At 59.3% G+C, this 12,015-nt stretch overlaps 1 protein-coding gene across 2 annotated transcripts; it reads right to left on the bottom strand.

The window, feature by feature from the left end:
* Positions 1–680: 680 nt before the first annotated feature.
* On the bottom strand, positions 681–8,641 carry ARRB2 (arrestin beta 2). Of its 2 annotated transcripts, XM_032432104.1 has the most exons (16): positions 8,457–8,637; positions 7,902–7,986; positions 5,673–5,703; positions 4,950–5,010; positions 4,793–4,837; positions 4,398–4,594; positions 4,054–4,113; positions 3,622–3,689; positions 3,354–3,489; positions 3,039–3,123; positions 2,784–2,856; positions 2,382–2,519; positions 1,724–1,807; positions 1,562–1,641; positions 1,398–1,452; positions 681–1,154 (listed from the first exon to the last, which is right to left on the bottom strand). In XM_032432104.1, exons 9-16 carry the CDS (start codon positions 3,396–3,398, stop codon positions 1,061–1,063), a joined length of 654 nt encoding a protein of 217 aa, XP_032287995.1. In that variant the 5' UTR covers positions 3,399–3,489; positions 3,622–3,689; positions 4,054–4,113; positions 4,398–4,594; positions 4,793–4,837; positions 4,950–5,010; positions 5,673–5,703; positions 7,902–7,986; positions 8,457–8,637; the 3' UTR covers positions 681–1,060. The 2 variants fall into 2 exon arrangements, with proteins under 2 accessions (XP_032287995.1, XP_032287994.1); XM_032432103.1 differs by lacking the exon at positions 7,902–7,986 and having other exon boundaries at positions 8,457–8,641.
* Between the last annotated feature and the right edge of the window lie 3,374 nt (positions 8,642–12,015).

Consider the following 12,015-nt stretch of genomic DNA (forward strand, 5'->3'; position numbering starts at 1 on the left):
ATTTAACGGTGGCTTTGGTCACCGCGATGTCCCTCCACGATGCCCGGCACATGATAGGGACTCCAGGGCGGGCTGCTCATGGAGGGAACGAATGAGCCTTACGAGACGCAGGAGACGAAATCTGGGTGACAGGAGTGGGAGTGCGGGGAGGGGGGCGAGCCGGGTCCGTGGAGGGTCGCTCCCACCCCGTAGCCCAGTGTCCGGGAGTGCCTGGTGAACGCCCGAGAAGCCGCGGTGGGACCTTGCTTCTGGGACTTGCCCGTACAGGCGTGACTCCCTGTGGCCCCACGGAACATCGCGTGGCTTCTGTCCCAGGAGGGCCGCCGCCGGGCTCCCACCAAGCCGAGCGTCCGGCCACAGCAGGTCACCACCCGGTCATGTGTGTCCGCGGCGAGAGGGAAGAGCCGGCCGGCCTACGGGGAAGTGAGTGGCTGTTTCCCCCGTAAATGCGTCAGCGGACTGTGGCTTTACCCAAACTCTACCCTGGAGCTTGGACCGAGCACATCAAGTTCCACTGTTTACCTTGGAGCGCACGACAGCCCAGTGGTTGGGACATTGATTGACCACCTTTGGGCCCGGCGAGCTGGCTGGCTGGGTGCTCAGCCCCCAGAGGACGGTCCCGGATGGGCACCCGTCTGCCCCTTCAGCCCCGCACAGAAGACACAGACACTCCTGCCTATTAAAAGGTTTAATTTCTTCTTTATGCTCAGAAACAAAGAAGTGGCCTTGCCCCCCCCCCCCCAGAAGAGGGTCTCCTCTCGAAGGAAAGGGAAGCTGTTGGTGTGAGGTTGAATGCGGGGGTTCCTTCTCCCCAGTTTCCCTACTGTCTTTTCAGCAACCCCCTCGCAAAATTTAGGTTTGAACACAGCTTGCCACCCTCAGGGGGGTTTGGGGAGGGGCACAGCTGGAGTCCAAAGAGAAATGCCCACGTTCTACAAGAGATGGGTCCAGTGCGTGTCTGGGGGCGACTGGCAAGGGGGGGAGGGGAGAAGAGGGGCCGGCGGCTGCGGAGTGGAGAGGCGGGGGCCCTCCCTCCCCCAGCAGCGCCCACCCCCTCCTCCTAGCAGAACTGGTCCTCGTAGTCCTCGTCCTTCATCCCCTTCAGCCGAAGCCGGGCGAAGTCCTCGAACACGATGTCATCGTCCGTGGCGTAGCTTGACGGTGGAGAGGGGGGGTGAGGTGTGGGCTCCAGACCCTCATCCCGGCCCCCCGCTCCCCTCCCAGACACAGGGGTGTCAAGAGCAGCATCGGGACTGGGCGCAGCCTCGGGAGGAAGGCTACGCCGTGGGCATTCGGTGCTTCAGCCCTCCGTGCCCGGGGGCGAGGGCAGATTCGGGGGCTGCAGGAGTCTCTGCCCACAGAGGTCAACGGTCGGAGGCGGGGGAGGAGTCTCTTACTTGGTATCAAATTCAATGAGGTTGGTGTCCACAGGGGCATCTGTGTCAGGAGCAGCTGAGGCGAGGAGAGGGGGTGGTGGGTGGGTGCTGGACGCACCAGCCTGTCTCCCCTGGCCTGGCCTCACACCGTCTCGCGGGGGGCTTGGGGTGGGTGCTGCACTCACCTGTCTGGGGCCTGGGGAGGGTGATGTGGTCGTGCGGCTTGGGGTGCATAAGAACAAAAGGCAGCTCCACAGAGACGTCCCTGCGGGGGGGGGCAGCATGAAGGGCCAACAGCGCCGCACCCGGAGGAGGCCCCCGCACCCCACGTTGCCCCGCACGCTCACCCGCCGCGAGACACCACCAGCTTCACTTTGACCCTGTAGGACACCAGGATGCCCAGCACCTCCTTGTTGGCGCCCTCCTTCACGCTGCAACGAGGCGGGAGCTAGACCACGGCCCAGCCCTGGGGCTCCCATGAGGTTCTGGGGACCACATCCCGGGGCAGTGGCCTCCAGCAGCATAGGCTGTGCTGTCCTCACGGCCCAGCACCCCGCAGCACCGCTCTGCACGGACCCCGCCTGTGGCTTCTCCTGTCTCGTGGTAGAGGCCGTCGTCCTTGTGATCCGCCAGCCCGGCACCGTCTTGCTCCCACGCGTCCTCGCAGAGACCGGGCCGGGGCCGCCTCTGCGCCTGCAGGTCCCTCCACCCGGAGCGCTCCTTGTGTGGCCGCGTCGCCCACTTACTCTGGGTCCCTCCTCAGAACTCAGGCCCGGGGGGTGCCTCCCCCGCCGGCCTCTTTAAAGTGCACACACGCTGCCCGCCCCCGGGTCACCCCTCCCTTCTCTGCCTCGCTTCTTCTCCACACTCGTCACTCGGCATGCTGTGCCTTTCACTGTCGATCTGTCTGTCCTCCCCCTCTAGAATCTCTGGTCCGTTCTGGCCCCGATGGTGCCCTGGCGCCTAGGACAGAGCCCCCCACGCCCCCACCCAGCCCGCGCTCACATGGTGCTGGAAGCCAGGTTGGTGTCCTCGTGCTTGAGCTTCCCGTCCAGGGCAAGACCTCGCTTCTCCCGGTTGTCGCTGAGCAGCGGGGTGATGGTGTACACCTTGCAGAACGTGGAGCTGGGGGACACCTGATCGCTGGGGAGCGGGGACAGGAGAACGAGGCTCGGGGGGGCGGGCCGGTGAGGAGCTCGCTCCTGCCCCCAGCGGCTTCTGCCCCGCCGCTAGCCTGGCTCCGTTTGGGTCCCCAGGTAACAAGCCGCTCAAGAAAATGAGCAGCTCAGAGTCAGCGGCCCGTGCAAGGGATGCCCTTGGAGGTGGGGACGGGTCAATGCCCGCCTCACATTCACCCAGGGCTGCTCCTCTGCCCCGAGGTGGGCACCGGGCTGTTGTGTTACTCACTCTTGTTCGATCTGAGCCACAGGACACTTGTACTGGGCAGTGCTGAAGAGGCAGATGTCCGCATATTGTCTCACTGTGGGGTGGGTGGGGTGGGGTCAAGCGGCGTGCTGGGAGCGCAGGCTGCCCCCCCCGGGGCTGTGTCACATTCTGGGGTGGCCTCCCGCACTGGGGGGTGTCCCTGGGCTGAGATCACACCAGGAGCCACGTGGGCAGCAAGTCCCGCCCCCAAGACCCCTTCTGTCCCCCACCTCCTACCAGAGACTTTGATCTTCTTGATGGTCTTGGTGGAGTTGTTGGTGACGTGGACGTTGACATTGAGGGGCTCCCCGTGGTAGTAGAGCTTTCGAGGGGAGGGGGTCAAGTTAACGCAATCTGTTTGCCCTGGTCCCATTATTAGCGTCCCCCCTCCCCCCACGCAGACCGGAGGCTTGGTCTCCCTCTAAACCCAAGCCCACGCCCACGCCCAGCTGAGGCGGCCTTCTTTAAAAACACTGTCCTGGCAGGTGGCTTCAGCCCTCCCCCCAGGGTCCCTCTGCACGGGGACACCTGCGTCACCCTCCTGCGCCCCACCTCCTTGTCCAGGGAAGCCTCAAGGTGCAAGGACCGGTCGGACATGAGGAAGTGGCGTGTGGTTTCTGCTGAAGGCTGGGGGCCGGGTTTCTCTGGGGCAAATTGCACCTTTCGGATCACCAGACGCACAGAGTTCCTGGGGGTGGGGAGGAGGGGTGGGAGGGGCCGGTCCTCAGACACCCGGACCCCCACCACCGCCTTCCCTGGGCCTGGGGCTCCAGGGAGTGGGGGGGGACGGTCACAGCACAGGGGAACTTGCTTCCCTCACCTTTTGTGGCTTTTCTCTTCTAGTGATTTCGCACAGAAGGCTCGAATCTCAAAGTCTACTCCACAGGCCTCGGGAGGAGAAAAGGTCACATCTTACACAAGGGCCCTGACACCCACGCCCTTCCTTCCCTCTCCCCTCGCCTTCGTCAGGGACTCTTGCCCCATCGTGGTCTGCTGTGAGCAGTGCAGGGCCTGGGGCTTCGTCCTCTGCCTCCCAAAGACCCAGTACCTGGCAGAGCATCGGTCCTGTCCGCAAGGTGAGCCCCTATACTCACCCGTGAGTGCCCAGAGTCACCCGTGAACAGATAAACCATATTTCCACTGGGGGCATGTCCCATCTGGCTTCTCCCTGACAGCCCCCCTCTCAGTGTGTCCCAGGCTCCTAATGGAGCCCGTTCTGTCCCCTGAGCCCTCGGACCCATTCCCGCTGTACCTTCCCCGTGTCCTCGGGGCCTGGCTGCAGGGTGACGGAGCAGGGCAGATTCTGGGGGATCTGTGGGGAGGCAAGGAGAGGCTTCAGTTCTTCCAGAGAGCCCCCAACTCTTTCTCCCAATTCCCACTAAGAGGCTGGAGAAGTCCCGGGAGGTGAGAGAGGAAGAAGGAAGGGGCCCCAGGGAGGAGGCAGAGACAAGGGTGACCCTGCAGGTGGGGGGGGGGGTGGTCTAGGGCTTCCTCCTCACTGTTGCTTCCAGATCTGCCCGGAACAGGTGCCTCAGCCCCCCTCCCCCAACTCAGTCCCAGACCCCTTGCCCTGCAGAGGGTGAGGGGCGTCCTCACTGTGAAGAAGAAGGGGTGGGCATGCCGGCCCAGCTTCCTCAACAGCCGGTCCTGCAGGCGGGTGGGGGGCCGCGGTGGGTTGGGTACGGGGGGGAAGGCCTGGTAGTTGGCGATGAACAGGTCTTTGCGGAAGGACAAGCCCAGCACGTCCAGGTCCTCGCGGCCATAGCGGAAGGCGCAGGTGAGGGTCACAAACACTGCGCGGGAGGGCAAGGTGGGGCAGTCAGGAGCCCCTCCGGCCCCAGCCCCCCAGTCCCCAGCAGCATCCAACCTGCCTGAACCCGACTTCCCTCTTTGTCTTGGCCCTCTGTCTCTCTGGGGTCCGTGTCAGTGCCAGCCCGCCCCACTGGGCCACCCTGACCTCCCCTGGGCGCCCCCCACACTCAGGCCAGTACCTTTGCGGTCCTTCAAGTAGTCAGGGTCCACGAGCACCACACCATCTGGGAAAGGGACACACGAGTTCACTTCCTGTCAGGGCCTCGCCTCCATCCCTGGGCCCAGGAACCTCTCCCCATCTTGGGGGCCTCAGCAGTACTTTCTGGGCACACTTACCTACGGGGTCCACTTTGTCCAGGTGGTCTACAAAGTCCCGCTTGCCCAAGTACACGGTGAGCTGAGGATACGGAAGGGGCACATGGAAGATGGGGCAGGAGGGTGCGGGGCATCAGAGCCCTTCAGAGTGATTGTCCCACCCCTGGTCTTTCCCAGGCTGGGGTAGCCCCGGGGTTCCTCCCAGCAGGGTCAGAAGCGGAGAGTGGTGGGGTTTCCCAGATTACCCACCCTTGAAGCTTTTCGCACCTCTGCCCACAAGTCAGGCAAGTGTGTGTATGAGTGTCTGTGGGGCGGGGTGGGGTGGGGTGGTGGTGGGGAGAGGGCTTGGGGAGGACTCGCGCCCCCCCACCCCCAGCCAGTTAGAGAACAGGGTGTGGTCTCACTGGCTCCCCTCAAGGGGCTCTGGGACACACAGGCCACAGCCTGGGGGCTGCTGACTGTTCCCAGCCCAGGAACCCTGGGCTGGCTCCCAAGAGGGGTATAGCCTAGGGCTTCTGGCTCCTCCCCCTTCATCTTGCCTAGGGACCCGGACCTGTGCCCACCCAGCCCAGTGTCTGGCTCAGGTTGAGCGGCCTTTGTGGCAAGGGGCTTCAGGAGGGAAGGAAGTCGGCTCTTAGCTGTCACAGGAAGTGGGGAGCTAGGGGTTGGGGATCGGCTAGGGGCAGGCTGGGCCTTGCAGGGGCCCAGAGAGGGCTGGGAGGAGAAGCAGCATGGGAGACTCACCTTGCAGTTAGGGCTCGACTTCTTGAAGACCCTAATAAAACAGAAGGGGAAACCCCACTCCCTCAGACCACGCGGCAGGGACCCCCCCACCAGCCCGAGAAACCAGAGCTCACCCGGGACTCTGCCTGCAGGCTCTGGGGTTTTGCCAACTCTACCCCTCCCACTTCTTCCCAGAAGGAGGGCAACCACAGGTCCTTGATATTCCCATTCCCAATGCAGCGGTGGTGCCCCCCCCCCCACCTTCCACCCTCACTAGGTCCCCTCCTCCTGTGGCAATGGCCCCTGGTTGCCACAGGAAACACCCGGGCTCTTCCCAGAGCACTTGCCCTAGGGGGGTCCGAATGGGCAGGTTGTAGGAGCCTCTGTCTAAGACCGAACCCTCTCTCCATTGTCTCCCGTCTCTAGCTCCAAAGACAGCTGGACTACCCAGAAGGGCAACGGCCCTGGCTTTGGCCCCTAAAATGGATTCTACTTATAGGCACTACTCAAGGGTGACCCGACTCCATGAACCTCCAACTGTCCCCATCCCTGATCTCAGCAGCCTCAAAGCCTATTTGTTTTTGAAGGCCAAGCTCAGGTATCACCACCCTTAGAAAACAGACCCAGCCCGGACCCCGGTTACTCCTTTTTTGGGGGGGGTTCCTGTCACACTAGCCTATGTTTCACTGGTGGTGTGATGGCACGGGCCGTGAGCTGTATTCAGTTAGGCTCGCCCAGCACGGCGCCGGCCCTACGAGAGACGATCATGCCGGCTGACGTCGGTCGGGAGAATGCTCCACGCTCCGCACTGTTTCAAGGGCTTCGTGTGTGTTATCTCACTTAATACTCTTAGCGACCCAGCATTCCCAATCTACAGGTGAGGGAACCGAGGCACGGGGACTGAAGGATTTAGCCTAAGGCCCCAGCGGGTGTAACTGGTGGGACTCAGATGAACAGAGGCACTCTGGCTCTGAGCCCATGCTCTTCATCACTAAACCGTTATACTCTCCTGTCTCTGCAATTGGCATGAAATTTGTTGAATTGCAGGGGATTCGCTCCCCTGAGCTGAGACAGTCTAAGCCTGGACTCTACCCACTGCTGAGAACCTAAGTAGGTGTCTGGTGATTCCTATGCTCTGGTCGCTTGCAGGTCTGACCTTCCTCAACCCAATCCACTCTGCCTCAGCAGCGATCCCTGGGAAAGGTCCTCGGCTAGTAGAAACTGAAGTCCTGCCGACCGACCCATCCTTCCTCCAGCACCCCCCGCCCCCCAGTTTTGCTCTAACAACTTCACTTGCCACTTCTTCCTAGAAGGTCAGACTGTCCAAAGGCCATAAAGCAAAGGGTACGGTGGCCCCCAGGTATCCCCATCCAATAAAGGAGAGTAGACACTGGTATGGTGGCAGCTAGAATAAGCACCCAACCTGGGGGCGGACAGCTATGGCATCATCCAGCTCCCCCTCCCCTTCGCTTCGTTTTCCTCTTTGTCCCAGGGTTTCCTCCTATTAGGGAGAAAGCCATCAGACTGTGGTTTTGGGGTAATGGCCCTGGAGCACCTGCAGGGCCACCTGCCCTTGGGAGGCGACGCTAGGGAGCAAGGTACGCTTGCTTGTACGCTAAGGCTGGCCAAGGAGGCAGAGTGTGGGGGTGCCCAGAGGTGCCCAGTGAGGGGGCCAGCGACAGCAGATGTGCTCTCCATTTCCTGTGGCCCAGAATTAGATGGGGGTGGCAGGAATTGTGCCAAGTCAACAGCCCCCCTCTGGTCCATCCATCCTCCTCCCTGAACCACAGAACGGAAACTGGGGGCCTCCCTCGAGTCAGCGACTTCCCCTTTCTCTGGGGGTGTTTAAGCCCTAATCCAGGACACCAGTCCACCCTCCGATCATCTCTCTGATATGACTCAACTTGGTGCTCAGAAGCCTGGGTTCTCCTCCTCTATGGGTGGGGAGCTGTGGGGCTGAAATGATAATGTTTTGCAGCACAAGTGGTGTCTTGGGACCAGGGCCCCATTCCTGATCCCGTCTGGATAGAGGCATACAGCCCCAATCTTTTCCTCTTTTGCTCCTGCTCCCCAGGGACTCGGGCATTCACCCACTATCCCCTCGGGGGTGTTGGCCCACAACAGGAAGTGGATTTTGCTAGAGACCAAAAAAGAGAACTCGGGGTATCAGTGGAAGGAAGGAGCCTCGATTGCACAGAAAACATCCGGGGAGTGGATGGCGTGCCCAGGGCAGATACTGCCCCCCCTCACCTCTGGGAAGAGGGGTAAGGCCCAGAAGCGGGGAGGGTCGTCACGCACTCTGCTCCCCCAAGATGAGGCTGTTGCTCCTAGCAACCTGGGGGAAGGCAGAAGTTTGGAAGCAGAGCCACCTGGCCCTCGGGACAGCCCGACTGCCTGTGGGGTACTGGACAGGAGGCTCTCCCGCAGCTCGGCACGAGTCTGGGGGTGGGTGGAGAATCCCCTCCCGGCACCCAGCCTTCCCATACCCGACCCCTCGGGGCCGGCCACCTGCGCCTCCTTCCTCCGCCCCTGCATCGCAGCCTGCACCGGAGAACCCAGTCGTCCGGCCCCCACATCCCTGCGAGAACCCAGACGCCGGTTTCCCGATCCCCTTCAGCCCTCGCTTTCTGCAAGGGCCCTGGCATGCGTCCCCCTCATTATCCTCGAGGACCTAGGCGTGCGGCCCCAGATGGCTGCCCCCTAGGGACCCAGGCGTCCGGCCCCCGGTGTCCTTGTCCCGGGACCGTCCCGGCACCCGCCCCGCGCCGCCGCCCACGTCCCGCCGCGTGGCCCCACCTCCCTTACCTGGTGCCCGGTTTCTCCCCCATGGTGCGCGCGCCCGCCGCCCGCCGCCCGCCCGGTTCGCGGCTCGCTCGCAGCCTCCCAGCCTGCTGCCAGGTCCCTGCTCCTCCCCGCGCCACTGCGCACGCGCGCCCTCCGCTCTTTCTCCTCTCCCCCGCCCCTCCGGCCCCCCTGCGATCCCGGGGAACCGCGGCCAGATGCGTCAGCCCGGACCGCGCGCGCCGCGCCGCCGCCCGCCCTCTCGGCGCAGACACGCGCGGTGATTGGCTCCGCCCCCGCGCCCGCCCCGCCGCGGCCCCGCCCCGCCGCTCCCGAGGGGTCCCTCCGGCGCGCGCGGTCCCCTGTCCCCGCTCTGCCCGCCCCTCTCTCCGCCCCTCCGCGCCCCCGTAGGAACCGATTGGGCCCCCCGGAACGAAGGCGCCCGCCTGCCGGGAGGTGAGAGCCCCGTGATTGGCTCCCTGCGCCCCGGACGCCGCGGGGGTCCCCTCCCCTTTGTTTGCTTTCTCAGTGGCAGTGGAGGCGAGGGAGGCGGTGGGGGCGGAGGAAGGAGCTCCGGCACAGTCTGGGAAGATGGATGAGGGGAGGCACACGTGGGTGAGCGGCTCCAGTTGCGTGATGCTGTGCTTCGGGGCGCGCCGCTCACCCCAGTACTCGCAGCCTTCTTTGGCCCTCCCTCGCCTCTTTATTGTGGTGTGTCAGCTCCCTCTGGTGTCTGTCTTTCGTCTTCCACAGGGTTACTCTGCCTGGTTTCTCGGACTACCCATCCCTTCCATCTACTCGCATCACAGCCAGCATCCATCCATGTATCCATCCAAGCATCCATGCCTCCATCCATGCATCCGTCCATGCATCCATGCATCCATGCACCCATCCATCTATCCATGCATCCATGCATCCATGCATCCGTCCATGCATGCATGCATCCATCCATACATCCATGCACCCATGCATCCATGCATGCATCCATGCCTATTTCGTGCCAGTCACTGTGCTGGACAATGGATTCACATGGCCCCTGCTTTCCTAGCACAGTTCAGGAGACACAGAAACAGGTATTATGATCCCAAGAATACTATAATGGAAGTATGACTCAGAAGACAAAGCGACTACCAGCGCTTGACTGGGGCAGGGGTGGAGGGAGGTGACGCTGTCCAGAGGAGACATTTGAGGACAATCTTTCTGAAAGGTGGGCAGACGCTGAGAAAGGGTGTTGCAAAGACAGATAAAGGCAAGGTACGTCCTCTTCTGAAGAAGTGTTCGTGGGGTTCCACCGCAGGAGAGATGAGGTGGAGGAGGAGGACTGGAACAGAGTGTGAAGGATTCTGTATAGCAGGTGAAAACAAGACCGAGGTCTTCCCTGGAGGAGGACACTTGGATCCAGTACTGGCTTTTTTTAAGCGAAAGACTGGCACGATGAGATTTCTCCTTCAGGAAGATAATTCTGGGCAATGTGGAGGGTGCAGAGAGTGGGGCAAAGTTGTCTGGACTAAAACTAGTCAAGAGGGGCGCCTGGGTGGCTCAGTTGGTTAAGCGACTGCCTTCGGCTCAGGTCATGATCCTGGAGTCCCTGGATCGAGTCCCGCATCAGGCTCCCTGCTCAGCAAGGAGCCTGCTTCTCCCTCTGCCCCTCCCCCCTCTCATGTGCTCTCTCTCTCTCATTCTCTCTGTCTCAAATAAATAAATAAAATCTTTAAAAATAAATAAATAAATAAAACTAGTCAAGAGGAGAAGAGGGGCCAGGCAGAAGAGCTATTCTAGGGCAAAATGGACTGGACTGGGGGCAGGATGATGGGTCCCTGACATTTCGGGATTTAAGGAGCTAATGTATTTCTCCTTCTTCCATGTCTTTTCCCATTCTCCCCCTGTCTTTCCCACCCAAATGAACTAACTTCACACTTCTCCCTCCACTTTTCTGCACAACAAAAAGTAATATGCACAACGAGATAGTTTCTGAGATCATCTTTAAGGTCCAAATGTCTTACCTGATAGGAAATAAGACGAAGTCAGGGAGGGAGACAAACCATAGGAGACTCTTAGCTATAGGGAACAAACTAAGGGTTGCTGGAGGGGGTGGGGTGGAGGGCTGGGGTAACTGGGTGACGGGCATGAAGGAGGGCATGTGATGGAATGAGCACTGGGTGTTACATGCAACTGATGAATCACTGAGCTCTACCTCTGAAACTAATTATACACTATATGTTACCTAATTGAATTTAAAGAAAATAAGTTATTAAGAAAAAGGTTCAAACATAAGCCCTCAGTTCTGTCACCACCTTCTAGGCTCACCCTTCATCCCTTTCAAGCTTTAGATCATACATTTCTTTTAGACTCATGAATCACTTTAGTCGAAGAGTCATGACCAGAAGGTAATGAGATCCACATTGCTACATATCTAAAGTGATTTTGGGGGATGCCTGGGTGGCTCAGTTGGTTGAGCATCTGCCTTCGGCTCAGGTCGTGGTCCCAGGGTCCTGGGATGGAGCCCCACATCGGGCTCCCTGCTCAGCTTCTCCCTCTCCTTCTGCTGCTCCCCCTCCTTGTGTTCTCTCGCTTTGTGTCAAATAAATAAATCTTTTTAAAAAAATGATTTTGGGACTGAAAGGTAGTGGTCTGTATGGCATGAAATCTACTCTATTAAAAAGTACTGATATAGGGGCGCCTGGGTGGCTCAGTCGTTAAGCGTCTGCCTTCAGCTCAGGTCATGATCCCAGGGTCCTGGGATCGAGCCCCGCATCGGGCTCCCTGCTCGGCAGGAAGTCTGCTTCTCCCTTTCCCACTCCCTCTGCTTGTGTTCCCTCTCTCGCTGTGTCTCTCTCTGTCAAATAAATAAATAAAATCTTTAAAAAATAATAATAAAATAAAAGGTACTGATATAAAAAATTTAAAAGGATGCTAAAGAAGGCTAGAAAGAATGAAATAGATGCACCATATATGGGTGGGAAAACCTATCATTATAAAGCCGTCATTTCTCTGCAAATGGTGTATAAATTTAACACCGTATCAAAATAGCAATGGGAGGCTGATCCAAAGGTAGTGAGTTATCTCAAGTGATGGTTCCCAGTTACAGATCGAACTCCTTGTTCTACTCTTCCCCTCCCCCCTCCTCACTACTGCACTTGACTAGTCTTTAGAAGTAAATGGATGACAATGGGACTTTTTTGGGGGGAACTTGATTCCAAACAATCGGAAGAATCAACTCACAAGTTTAGCTAGGATAATTCTGAAAAATAAGAGTAAAGCAGGCAGAAGAACCATGAGAGACGATGGACTCTGAAAAACAAACTGAGGGTTCTAGAGGGGAGGGGGGTGGGAGGATGGGTTAGCCTGGTGATGGGTATTGAGGAGGGCACGTTCTGCATGGAGCACTGGGTGTTATGCACAAACAATGAATCATGGAACACTATATCTAAAACTAATGATGTAATGTATGGGGATTAACATAACAATAAAAAAAATTAAAAAAAAAGAGTAAAGCAGGCATTTGTCTTACCTGGTAATTTATTAACTTACAATAATTAAAATTGTGTTATTGGTGCAATAATACGAAACAGAGCAATGAAAG

This window comes from Phoca vitulina, unplaced genomic scaffold (genome assembly GCF_004348235.1).
Source record: "Phoca vitulina isolate PV1807 unplaced genomic scaffold, GSC_HSeal_1.0 scaffold47, whole genome shotgun sequence".
NCBI lineage: Eukaryota > Metazoa > Chordata > Mammalia > Carnivora > Phocidae > Phoca > Phoca vitulina.